The following is a 12,556-nucleotide window of genomic DNA, read 5'->3' on the forward strand; positions in this document are numbered from 1 at the left end:
CAGCCAATGTATTTTGTGCAAAAAAAAGATTAACACCCCCTCCTTTTAATATTAATTTTGTGATATACATCAAATTAATTTTATGCAATACCATTAACAAATAAAAAATAATAATTATAGTAAAAATATATTTAATTCTAGAATAGATAAATTATACGTTGTATTCTAGATTTCAAATTTTAATATTATTGTGTAATAAAAAATAATCAGCTAAAAAGTATCACAAACTGCAAATACATGGATGCAACTTAGACTGGAGCAATTAGACTACAAAAAGGCCAGACATGTGGGCTAGATGGCCCAAATTGCAAAGCGCAATACCGAGGAAGATCTGAACTTGAGCTCACCGTTTTCACAGCTCAATATACTGACACTTGCTCCCTCCGCAGACGGCGACGGAGCCTCCGCCGTGATTTCATACAGTACAGAACCACAGAGGCCCCTGCTCCTTTTCTCCGCCCTCAAAATACCACACTTTCATCGTTCACTTATCTAAAAAACCTAACACTCTTTCCGTATTCCAATTTTTAACAAGGTATGTATCTACCCTCTCATCGTGCTTCTTTCGTATGTACACATCTTCAGAAAGGTACGTATCCGCCACTGTATGAAACCCTACTTTTATAGTGCAGCTGGAGGAGACTCTCATGGAGGTTCCATCGAATGAGAATTTAGAGCAAACAGCGGTTTCCTCAGTCGACGCCGTTAATCCACACAGTGATGATGTGGTACCTGATTCTTCCAACCACAGGTACTTCATTGTTACCGGAGACTTCTTGTTTGTCCTTGATTCGTTTTTCTGATTCATTTCCTTTTTAGGGATGGTGAGCAAGATAGTGAGCAAAGGGATGATGATGTTTCTCGGGAAGAAGTGAGGAAGGTTCTAGAAGTCATTGCATCTACGGGGAAGTTCTGGTGCGAGTCATTTTAGTAACTGAATTTTTGTTCCTTTAGGTTATGGCTGGTTTATGTGAGAAATATGATTATTGTTTTGTGTGTAACTGAACATTGTTAATGCACACGGTAAAAATTAAATATATAGATGTGAAATACAATACAATACAATGGAATAAGAAGATGTGAAATGATGTGGTACTATTTTGCATTGATTCTCCACAGAAATCTTTGCTTGTGCATGATGATAGTTCCAAAAAATTAAATATTAAGATCTGTGATGTACCAAACCCTGAACTGATGATAAGATTCCTGAAGGATCAAGTTCATGTTATTTTGTGTTTGATTGTCATAGTTAGCGACCGAGTTAGATGGCTGAGATTTTAGGGATTCTTTTGCCCCATCATCAATTAGGTGCTAAGGCCGTCTTTTGGCACCTTACCATCACTCTAGTTATTGGTTCATTGGTTGTTTCAGTGGACCTAGACTTGGAAATGGACCTTTATTTTTGAGTGCTAATGTGGTGTGCTTTCTGAATGACAGGCATGACTGGGATAAGCTCAAGACTATGCTATCTTTTCAGCTGAAGCAGGTATGGGGAGGTATGCTAGCATGCATTCTTGTGTATATTGTATTGGTTCTTAGTGGTATGCTAGCACGTAGTTTTTTTATACTTTGTAAGGTTCATAATATTATTAAACTTGTGTTATTCTAGCATGATAGTTCTTACTTTCAACACATGGTATGAAAAGCGACGTTGTTTTTGTTTGTTAATAGTCACCTTACACTTAAAGTGTTTTGTCTTTTTAATAATCCTTTCACCATATTTGTAATACAGGTATTAGCAGAGTTCCCTGAGGCAAAAATGACTAGTGAACAGCAATATGCTTCTTTAGGAGAATCCTACTCTGAGGTGGTCAACAAGTTGGATGATGGTACCATATTGTTAGCCAAAAATCTATAGAGTAGACCAATCTTTGAAATTACTTCTGATAAAAGTTATTGAACTGAATTATTTGGAAATGTTAAAAATATCAATTTTATAGATTATCCAGCACCAAAATAGAACAACAACATTAACCAAATTTGTTAGACAATATGTTAATGAATTATGTAATTTCTGGTAATTCTTAATTTTCAAATTCTTGTAGTAGTTTTGATTACGCCTGTTTGTTGTTTCTAGGGTTTAACTCGAACCTATAGCAGTTGTTTGGTAGAAGATTAGCAATGAAAGAAAAGCTTCCAAGGCTTAGCATGAGCTGTACTGATCATTGAGTTGATAACTCATTCATACATGTTTAAATGAAATTCACTCCATCTTATTTGATGCTATAATGAAGTAGCCTTCGTTTAGCTGTTAGAACAATGTTTCTTATTTTATGGTAAACTTCTATATTCAACCCAGGCACCTTCATTCATATTGCACACCAAATCTCTTAAGTCTAAAAATCATCTCTTTTCAGAATGTGTACACTATCTGTTAATTACTTAGGTTCCTATTTTAAGTGTTTATTCTGTTCTTGGTTCACTAAACTATTTTGGTAATTTATCTGGATTGTAGCGCTTACTTGTTTCATTGAAGGCCCTCCCTTTACATTGCAAAGGCTTTGTGAGGTATATCCAGTTCTTTTGTACGTTGTCCAATAGCATATTGGAGTATATCTGTTCAACATTATAACATGGTTACATAAAATAATGTTTGTCTGATATTGCACCGAGCAGATCCTATTGGATGCAAAAGGCATTTATCCACATCTTTCGAAGCTTGCTTTGGCCCTGGAAAAGGTATCCTTCATCGAAGCAAATCAAATCCTGTATTTGGAACTGTTTAATGATTCATTTTATAATCAGTTATCAACTCATATGTTGTTTGATGAAAGCAATGTTTCTCGGCTTATGTCTGGTGTTTCATTTGTAGAACTTGTTAGTTACATCCACATTGACAATATCTACTGATCCATTTCCACAAGCAACAACAGTACACGAGCTAGATGAGCAAGAGAATGCAAATGAAAAACAACAGCTGCAACTCGATGGCATAGAAAATGGCACTGAACCTCCGGTAGCTGACAAGGATGAAGTGATGGCTGAGGCAGATACAGGTGAGGATATGACCATTGACACAGTTGCTTCGGAAGACGCTAAATCATCAGAAACAAAGTCTGAGCCAGATGCTAATAATGCATAGCCTTTGTTTTGTGTTCAATGTTGTATGTTAAATCCATTACTTGATATGAGTATTTGATCCGTATGTTTTCTGCTGTTGAGCACGAACTGCTATGAGGACATTATGGACGTTGATCATTCAGTGTTAATCCTTATATTTTCGAATTTCTTAGCACTTGAAATCAGGACTTTGTATCTCTTAGATGCTATGATTGTATTGGTGGCATGAGGATCAAGATCTCAGTGCATCATGCTTTTTAATCTTCTGAAGCTATTTTACACATCTGTCATCCTCATTACTCCGAAGCTACATTTTTTATTGATTGGTTTTCACTTTTCCGCAATCAATGCCTCCTTTTGGTTAAGAAATTGAATTAGGTCTGGTACAATCCGAATCTTTAGAGGAAGGGTTTCTTATGTGAAATATTTTTCTGATGGGCCCGATCTTTATTATTGATCAGGGAATGAGAACTGTGTTCTACTTCTACAATATTATTCGTGCACTATATTTTTATACTCATATAAAAATATGGTTATAATTAAATTATATATTTGGATTGTTTTTCTAATTAACAAAAGAACATATTGGTTGTTAAGGAAATATTATTGCTAAAGTGATGTTTATTATAAAAGATATATACACGATAAGATTGGTTTTACATGTATATTAATACACGAAACAAAAGTATTATCTATATATTAAAATTTAATTATTAAATCAGTTTATATTTGTGTATATTTATATTTTTAGTATAACTAGGCATCTTTTAAATATTGTCTTTTTATTCAGTTTTAAAAAAGATTAAAATAAAAAAGAATAATTTTTTAATTTTTTGAACAATTGAAATGTAAAAATGAGTATTTAAATTAATTAAATAATAATAAATTCTTAAAAAGATCGATTAAAAACTGAATTTTAAAGAATAAGTAGTATTTTTCTTATATTTTTTATTTATATATTTTTTAATTAAATAATATCTATTAGAATAATCAAATTTGACGTAGTAGAATAATTAAATATACAATTGACTAATAATTAAATTTATATTAAATACACATGTAGTGGCTGATTTTTAATATAGTAAAAACAAATGAATGAATATTAGACACGATTAGGTTGTGCACATTTTTTTTACCGGATGATTAATCTGAAATTCCGTCCACGTATGTTGGGCGGCTTAAATATCTTCTCCCTCTAATCTGGTACAAACAATTATGCTTGCTTGCCATTAAATTCAATTTTGCTTCAGCTCCCACTCCAAGACGTAAAATAACCACGTGTCGAAAGGAGTGTGAAGGGAAGAAAATCAAAATTTGGATGCAGTATACGTTGACAAATGACAACTTATTTTTTAATGTATTGACTCTGAAGGGGTGTAATGCCAGACATGATTGAATATATATGTTGTATACGGTCGTGAAAAAAAATATAAAACAACATTACTATTTTACTTTTAAAAATTTAAAAAGTAATAAATGACAAAATAATATTATTGTTTTATATTTTTTTAAAATTAAAAGAAGTAAAATACAAAATGTCAGTGTTGTTTTATAATTTTTTAAATTTAAAAAATATAATAAATCAATGTCGAATTGTGTTTATATCAAATTTTTCACGTAGGTGTAAAATAAAAAATTACTAATATTTTTGAAAAATACCTAATCATTTCGATGTTTTAAAAAAAGGTTTAATTACTCTGCAGGTCTCTATAGCTTCACCAAATTTTTAATTAGGTCTCTATACTTTTTTTCTTTTCAATTAGGTCTCTAGACGTTAATTTTTTTTTCAATTAAGTCCCTACCGTGACAAAACCGTTTGAAATAATAGAATATTCTGTTAAAAAATAGAATATTCTCATAATTAATTTAGAATAACTAATTAAACAATTCTCTATTTTTTTAAAATACCAAAATAGCCCTTGGTCCCCAAAATGAAAGATCCCTTGCTAGCCCTAATTTTCTCTGTCTTTGTTGAAGTTGTGCACAAAGATACTGTGAACCACCGATGTGTCGGCCACCACGATCGTGAACCCGTTACCCACCAAGCTAAATACGCACTCCATCTTCTTTCTTTCTTTGTTCTTCTTTTTATTCTTTTCTTCCTCACTTCACGAATCTCTTTATCTTCTTTTCCCCTCTCACGGCAAAATAGGGAACAGTAAGTTCTTGGCGTTTCTCCTCCGTTCGTTGGTTTCATCGTCCATTTGCGTCGTCGTCCGTGGCGGTGTGGGCGTAGGTTGGTTGATGGTCTTCCGTGGCTTCTGATATGCTCTGTAGTGTTCGTCCGTCTGCTCTGCTCTGCTCCACGTTGTTCGTCCGTGGGTTTCGTGGCGTTCCCTCGTCGAGCCGCGCCTCGCTGCCTAAAATCAATATGCCAAAACAGGTAACGAGTTAAATTTTTTGGTTTTATTTTGATTTTAATATTGATTCAGTATGTAACTGGTTCTTTGGAAATGCTGCTGTGATTTTGTTTTGATTTTAATATTAATTTGTTATAAGGTTGTTATGCTTTTGATTTGGTAATTGGCTCTCTAGAAATGTTGTTTTGATTTTTTTTTTATTTTAATATTGATTTGGTATAATGCTGTTCTGATTTTGAGTTGGAAACTAGATCTCTGGAAATGCTATTTTGATTTTATTTTAAGAGGATAAAAACCCTTGGTGATTGGAAAAGGGAGCAGAATTTAAGAAATGAAAGCTGCAATGGCTTTCAAAGCACGATCTTCACTCTTCAGCTTCTTCTTGGGTGGAACCATTTGCTTGCAGATACTTGTTACCAATGTTAAAGGAGTGGTCACCACCATCAATGACATGCAGCTCATTGGGGGTTTTTATTTTCTTTCTAGTGGGTTCTAACTTCTCAAGTGGACAGAGAGTATCCTTGCTACCCTGTGCAAGGCACAACACAAAACAAACACTAAGATAAATAGAATAGTTTTTTTCTTTTTTTTTGGAATTTAAGTAGGCTATAGTTAAAATTAAAAAATGATGCATTGCAGGGATTCATGCTAGAGTGCATATGTATGTGATTTCTTTAAAAAAGTAAGAGATGATTATATCTAATTTTGGTATAAGCGGAATATATCATACTTGGTTTTGAACAAGAAAGTAAGATATGATTATATGCCATTTTGGTATAAGCTGAATTCATTTTTCTTTTTTCACTTTAGAGATGAGCTCATCTCATCTTAAATTAGTCTTACTATTGTATTTTAGTTTTTACTGCTAAATCATTTTTATTTATCTGATAAATTTAGTGGTCATGACATATGCAGTTGTTTTGTTTGATGGCATATTGGTTGCTCTATATTTATCTGATAAACTCTTTTATGTTTCTATCCATAGCTAGTAGTTCTGTGATAGATAGGATTACATAAGCTGGTGTAATTACTATGCAACAACCCAAAATTTCAAGTTCTAGGAGGTTTTTTTACTAGTTATAATTACTAGTGAGTACTGAGTACTGAGCAGTGGTAAAAGTAAATTATAAACGAATTTTGTTGTCCTGAATTTGTCAGGATTGTTTGCAAGAGTCCCTTTTTTTGGAAACTAAATTATAAACGAATTTTGTTGTCCTGAATTTGTCAGGATTGTTTGCAAGAGTCCCTTTTTTTGGAAACTAAATTATAAAAGAGTCAGTGACTATTGATGCTGTTTGTAATGGTTTAATCCAGGGATGTGGAGTGAAAATTCTGGAGGTGTATATGGTGGTGACGGAGAACCCCCGAAGAGTTGAATGGACCTCACAAAGATAATTCTGCTCCGACTTCCTTTGTTTCAAAAGCAGGCTACAGGCTACCATACTTTGATTGAAGCTTTTGGTAGACTATCTTGTTGGGACATCTGATGAACTCAAGTCTACTCTTTATTGTTGATCCTATGCTGGTTCAGAAAGTGGAAGTGAGAGGCTGCAACACAAGAACTGATTTATAGATTATCTGTATATTACACTGAAATTATGTTTTCTATGGTTTTCATTTTTAGATTTTAAATTTCAATAACACAAATTATATAACCTTGTGGTTTTTTATGGTGTATCATCATATAATAAAGACACAAACTATATTTCATGAATCCATACAAATGTAAAATATTATATGATCATAATAAATACTTGAATAATGAAAATTGAATTTTATGTATACTTATTACTACTATTTCTGTTTCATTTTATCCATTCTTTTTTTTTCTATATGTTCTTTAAAAATAAGGTATTTTGAAAGTAAAAAAAAAAAGAGAAACTATTTTTGGTACAATTTGTATATAAATAAGCAAAAGAATGATAGTGACAAAATAAAAAGGATTATAGGAATATTTTTCATGTTGTAGAATCATTGAATAGGGATTATAGGAATATCTTTCATTGAATATTTATAGTTTCATTTAATTTTCAATTAGGTCCTTATACTTTTTTTTCAATTGGGTCCCTATGGGTATATAAGTAATTTCACAATTCACTAACATTTTTTTGACGTTTAACGTTAATAGGGACTAAATTGAAAAAAAAAATAATGTATAGGGACTCAATTGAAAAGAAAAAAAATATAGGGACCTAATTGAAAATTCGGTGAAACTATAGAGACTTGCAGAGTAATTAAACCTAAAAAATTTGACGAAATCAATATGTTGACGTTGACGAATTAACCATTTATTAATTATTAACCTGTTTATGCCAAATTGAAAGATTATTAGCTTACTATTTATTTCCTTCAAGGATCCATGCACAAATTTGCCTGCATTTAGATACACTATTATGAGCCAAGAGAGATTGGTTCGGAAAAGCTTATTATGAATGAGAAGAAACATCGATAAAAAATTAAAAACAATCAAACACGAGAAGATGGATCGCATGATGATGATGATTGAGGAGTGTTGGATAAAGTGAAAGAAAGACACAGAATGCGTGCGTATGAAGAAGAAGGGAGATAGATGCTCGTTTTCTCATGCTTCGGTCGGAATACGAACGCAATAATGTGTACTTCTCAGCCTCAAACTTTTTCTCTTCCCTCTCCGATCCCGAATTGGCCTCACGGTAACATCCTTCTCTTCACGTTTTTCATTGTATGCGCCTTCCAATGAAATTACTTTCCTCTTTTACCCTTCCTTGATTTAGAAATCAAATTCCTCACTTCTATTCGGTGTTGTGTACTAGATTATTATGATTAACAATGCATTATATAAATCAATAGCATATATTAGTAGGAAAGACCTTTTTTTTTTAAAGGAAAAATTAACTTAGGTCTCTAAAATCTATGGTTACAGGAGGAAGTTTTGCTTCTGGATTTGCAAATCTTGGTGAAATAGAAGCTTTCAAGGTCTCTAATTTTGAGTTCATTTGGAGCAGCAATGCTATGCAGGACAAAAAGAATGCTGTTGTGTTCTATAAGCCTGTCGAAATACCTCAGGGTTTCCACATCCTTGGCCATTATTGTCAACCTAGCAACAAGCCTTTAAGGGGTTTTGTGCTTGTTGCTAAAGAAGTTGAAACTAATCATTGCGATGATCACGACAAGCTACCTCCCCTGAGGAATCCCCTGAATTTTGAGTTAGTTTGGAGTTCGAATGCAGGAAATCGTGAAACTCTGAGTGGTTGTGGTTACTTTTGGATACCTGAGCCTCCAGAAGGTTACAAGGCAGTTGGATACTTGGTTACTGACAATCCTAATAAGCCTCAGTTGGATGAAATCTGCTGTGTTCGTTCTGACCTCACTGATAAATGCGAGCCTTACCGCCTATTACTCGCTGTAAATTCTAAAATTCCAGAGCTTTCATTTCAGGCTTGGAACTTGAGACCTTGTGATCGCAGCGTGCAAGGGCAAGGAGTTCCAGTTGGGTCCTTTTTCTGTAGTAACGGATGCTGGAACATCGGTGAAGAGCTTCCAATTGCATGCTTGAGGAACCTAAATCCTGTTCAACAAACAATGCCAAACCTGGAACAGATACATGCACTTATCCAGCATTATGGTCCTACCATTTTCTTTCATCCGGAAGAAGTTTACTTGCCGTCTTCTGTGGTCTGGTATTTCAACAATGGAGCTTGCTTGTACAGAAAGGGTGTGACTACAGGCGAGGCAATTGATGAAACCGGCTCAAATCTACCTTGTGGAGGAACGAATGACAAGGAGTTTTGGATAGACTTGCCAAGTGATGATAGAAAGGACTTTCTCAAACGTGGGGACTTGCAAAGTGCAAGGCTTTATGTTCATGTGAAGCCGACACTTGGTGGAACTTTCACAGACATTGCAATGTGGATTTTCTGTCCATTCAATGGACCAGCCACTCTTAAAATTGGAATGAAAAACATACCTTTAAGCAAGATTGGAGAGCATGTTGGTGATTGGGAGCATTTCACACTTAGAATATGCAATTTCAATGGAGAATTATACAGTATATACTACTCACAGCATAGTGGGGGAGAATGGGTTGATGCATATGATTTAGAATACATTGATGGAAACAAAGCTATTGTTTACTCTTCAAAAAATGGGCATGCTAGTTACCCTCATCCTGGAACCTTTATCCAAGGTTCTTCAAAACTTGGAGTTGGGATCAGAAATGATGCGTGTCGAAGCAACTTTTATGTGAATTCAAGTGTTCACTATGAGATTGTTGCAGCTGAATATCTTGGAGATGCTGTCAAGGAGCCTCTATGGTTGCAGTATATGAGAGAGTGGGGGCCAAAAATCGTTTATGATTCGAGAACTGAGATTGATAGGATAATCGATGCGCTTCCGCGAATGCTTCGGTTCTCAGTGAAGAACTTCTTTAACAAGCTTCCAGTGGAGCTGTATGGTGAGGAAGGTCCTACAGGGCCAAAAGAGAAAAACAATTGGACAGGAGATGAAAGATGGTGATTTTTTTTCTTCTTCTATTTTTCTGTTTATGTAACATTTGATTGGTTTGTTAACACTGCAAATTATAGGCTGGTAACATTGTAGTTTATGTATACATTCAGATTATACACACGTACACAGTTAGGGAAGAAGGGGGGCAAAATTATGTTGTAGTTTTTTGGGTGGTGCTTCCCTTGTTGGGTGTTCTAACTTGGGACAGTCATTGATTTGTACATTACGGATATAAAGCAAAATTGATAAAGATTCAATCATTGACAATAATATAAGAATTCTTTCTCTTTCTGGCTTTGAAATTTGTTTTCCTAGTTTCGAGTGGTTGAATGGAATCAGGTAAAAGAATCACAAAAAGACTATTCTATGTGCGAAAGCTTAAATAAGTATTCGAATCTCGATCAGAAACAACTGATGAAGGTACCCCGTGCAGTCATACTATCTCTTAAATGTATATCCGTGCAAACCTTTCCAATGTATAAACAACTTGAATTAGAAGAAAATGCGCAACTCAGTGAACATTGCCGTTGACACCATTGGAAACAATGAAGTGAAGGGATGATAACTTACGATTCCACGCAGGGTGTACTACAGAGGTGATTTGTTCATGTATTGGAACAATCAAGCATTTTTAGTTTGATCTAAGTCTTCAAAAACGTAATTTTAGTTTGAAGTCATCAAGTTTAACATCAAAACAAATTTTTTATGAAAATAGCACAAATTTCTATTATTCTTAACATTTAATTTCATTCAAACTTTCATAAATTTGAGATGTTTGCGATACTAATATGAACTATTAGCGACTTTTCATGATTGAAAAATTTATGTGGGTGAATTACACAGTGGATTAACATGTCCTACGTGTAACTTGGATGCTAAAGTTCAGCGGCTCATATTCAATCAAAAATAGGGTTTATTTTTCGACAAATTTTCTCTTAGTAACTAGCGTCAAATTTTTTGACAATTTTCTATTGGTAATTAAAACCTATTAAAATTTAAAATTTATATTAAAAATAAGTTTGATTGTACATGTATTTATATACAAATATATAGTAATTAATATTTTACATGCACATGATAAATATTCTCTTTATTTTCTATTCCTAAAATTTTGGTAAAAACACATAAACAAATCAAATGGGAATTAATACTACGCAAATGTCCTAAAATAAAATGACTTACATGTATATCTGATTTTATTTTTATGTAAATCGAATCAACTAAATTTGATTTACGTTTTTTCAATGTAAATTGAATTCAATTGGATTCGATTTACTACTTCTGCATAGCATATACATATAAATCGAATTTAGTTGATTTGATTTAATACTCATACAGATTATTATTGAAAGTTAATTGTTTATTATTTTATTTATTATATATTAACTTTAAACATAAATGTGAATAAGAAAATATCTACATTTGGATTCAAATAAAAAATATCAAAAAAATCAAAATGAATAATAATTGAAATCCAACTTTTGTGTTTTAGTTCAAATTTCAGAAAATCTATATTTTTATAAACTTATGAATGTGTAAAACAGAACATTAAATTTTTAAAAATTTATTAAAAATTATCATTTGACTCATTAGCATCTAAAAAATCATTATTGGGACTTTTGATGTTGAAAAATTAATATAAAATATAGTCCTCTAAAGTAGCATAGGAGTTAAAACTTGATTTTAGAATTAGAAGTAATATATAATGACCAACTATATTTATACAATATGTAATTTAAGAAATAATTAAAATACTATATCAATTAAATTATCATTTAATTTGTAAAATTAAGTATAAAACTTATGTTTTGATGATTTTATACTCTGAAAAATCCAAGTTTAAGTTAGAATTAATATTATCAAAGTAATAAATTTTATACTTAATTTCACAAATTAAATGATAATTTAATTGATATAGTATTTTCATTAATATTATCTAAAATGTAGGAATGTAAATTGGACAATGAAGATAAAGAATACTTGGAAAATAAATTTACTTGAAAAGTAAAGTTTACAAAAAGATAAATTGAAAGAATGAAAAGATGAAATGAACCCTACAGAAAAGTTACTCGATTGCAGACTCAGAGTGTTTTTCTGAGTTAAAGTTTCAACCCCTATTTCCTAAGACTTTCTAGTATTTATAATCTACTTTTGGTAACTGTCAATTAATTACAATTAATTACAATATCACAACCTTGAATGCATTCTCCTTGGTAACCGTTTCTGCCTAATCCTTTCCCATGATTTTCTCGCGTGATAGAAGTCCCTAACTTCTCCGCTACCATAATTACTCGAATCACTTATTCGAATAAGTTATCTCGAATATCTGACTTCGAGTATCTTGTTCGATTGGACTTGCTCAATTTATCAGAAAGGCCTTGCAATTGAATCCGTGTCGAGAACATCCGTCCAATATTTATGCGTGTGTCTTTTCAAAAACTGCTCATGTCTTCGATCGCTTTACCACTTCAAACCATTTACTTTCATCGAGAATATTTGTCCGATCAACAAATAAATGACAAAATAACATGTTTTATATTTTTTAAAAATTAAAAGTAGTAAAATACAAAATGTCATTGTTGTTTTATAATTTTTTAAATTTAAAAAATATAATAAATGAATGTCGAATTGTGTTTATATCAAATTTTCCC

General features: G+C 32.4%; 2 protein-coding genes and 1 long non-coding RNA gene across 5 annotated transcripts; all 3 read left to right on the plus strand.

Annotated features, from left to right (window-relative positions):
* Positions 1-287: 287 nt before the first annotated feature.
* On the plus strand, positions 288-3,366 carry LOC130967523 (uncharacterized). 2 transcript variants are annotated; one of them, XM_057892416.1, is made up of 8 exons: positions 288-535; positions 633-751; positions 820-915; positions 1,438-1,486; positions 1,733-1,829; positions 2,456-2,508; positions 2,617-2,679; positions 2,813-3,366. In XM_057892416.1, exons 2-8 carry the CDS (start codon positions 648-650, stop codon positions 3,080-3,082), a joined length of 732 nt encoding a protein of 243 aa, XP_057748399.1. In that variant the 5' UTR covers positions 288-535; positions 633-647; the 3' UTR covers positions 3,083-3,366. The 2 variants fall into 2 exon arrangements, with proteins under 2 accessions (XP_057748399.1, XP_057748400.1); XM_057892417.1 differs by having other exon boundaries at positions 292-535; positions 628-751.
* Positions 3,367-4,983: 1,617 nt separating this feature from the next.
* On the plus strand, positions 4,984-7,202 carry LOC130966336 (uncharacterized). Its single transcript, XR_009081253.1, has 2 exons — positions 4,984-5,443; positions 6,735-7,202. It is a non-coding gene; the product is annotated as an uncharacterized LOC130966336 (long non-coding RNA).
* A 602-nt stretch (positions 7,203-7,804) lies between these two features.
* Positions 7,805-10,162, plus strand: LOC130969891 (hypothetical protein At1g04090-like). Of its 2 annotated transcripts, none has more exons than XM_057895797.1 (2): positions 7,805-8,092; positions 8,405-10,162. In XM_057895797.1, exons 1-2 carry the CDS (start codon positions 8,004-8,006, stop codon positions 9,912-9,914), a joined length of 1,599 nt encoding a protein of 532 aa, XP_057751780.1. In that variant the 5' UTR covers positions 7,805-8,003; the 3' UTR covers positions 9,915-10,162. The 2 variants fall into 2 exon arrangements, with proteins under 2 accessions (XP_057751780.1, XP_057751779.1); XM_057895796.1 differs by having other exon boundaries at positions 7,863-8,092; positions 8,323-10,162.
* The last annotated feature ends 2,394 nt before the right edge of the window (positions 10,163-12,556 follow it).

Source organism: Arachis stenosperma, chromosome 3 (genome assembly GCF_014773155.1).
Source record: "Arachis stenosperma cultivar V10309 chromosome 3, arast.V10309.gnm1.PFL2, whole genome shotgun sequence".
NCBI lineage: Eukaryota > Viridiplantae > Streptophyta > Magnoliopsida > Fabales > Fabaceae > Arachis > Arachis stenosperma.

Excerpts from the sequence above, each read along its gene's own strand:
- LOC130967523 (XM_057892416.1), top strand. The coding sequence starts at position 648 with ATGGAGGTTCCATCGAATGAGAATTTAGAGCAAACAGCGGTTTCCTCA. Across the intron at positions 752-819 it reads CCTGATTCTTCCAACCACAG|GGATGGTGAGCAAGATAGTG; the intron begins GTACTTCATTGT and ends TTTCCTTTTTAG. Across the intron at positions 1,487-1,732 it reads TATCTTTTCAGCTGAAGCAG|GTATTAGCAGAGTTCCCTGA; the intron begins GTATGGGGAGGT and ends TTTGTAATACAG.
- LOC130969891 (XM_057895796.1), top strand. The coding sequence starts at position 7,990 with ATGCTCGTTTTCTCATGCTTCGGTCGGAATACGAACGCAATAATGTGT. Across the intron at positions 8,093-8,322 it reads GATCCCGAATTGGCCTCACG|GAGGAAGTTTTGCTTCTGGA; the intron begins GTAACATCCTTC and ends CTATGGTTACAG.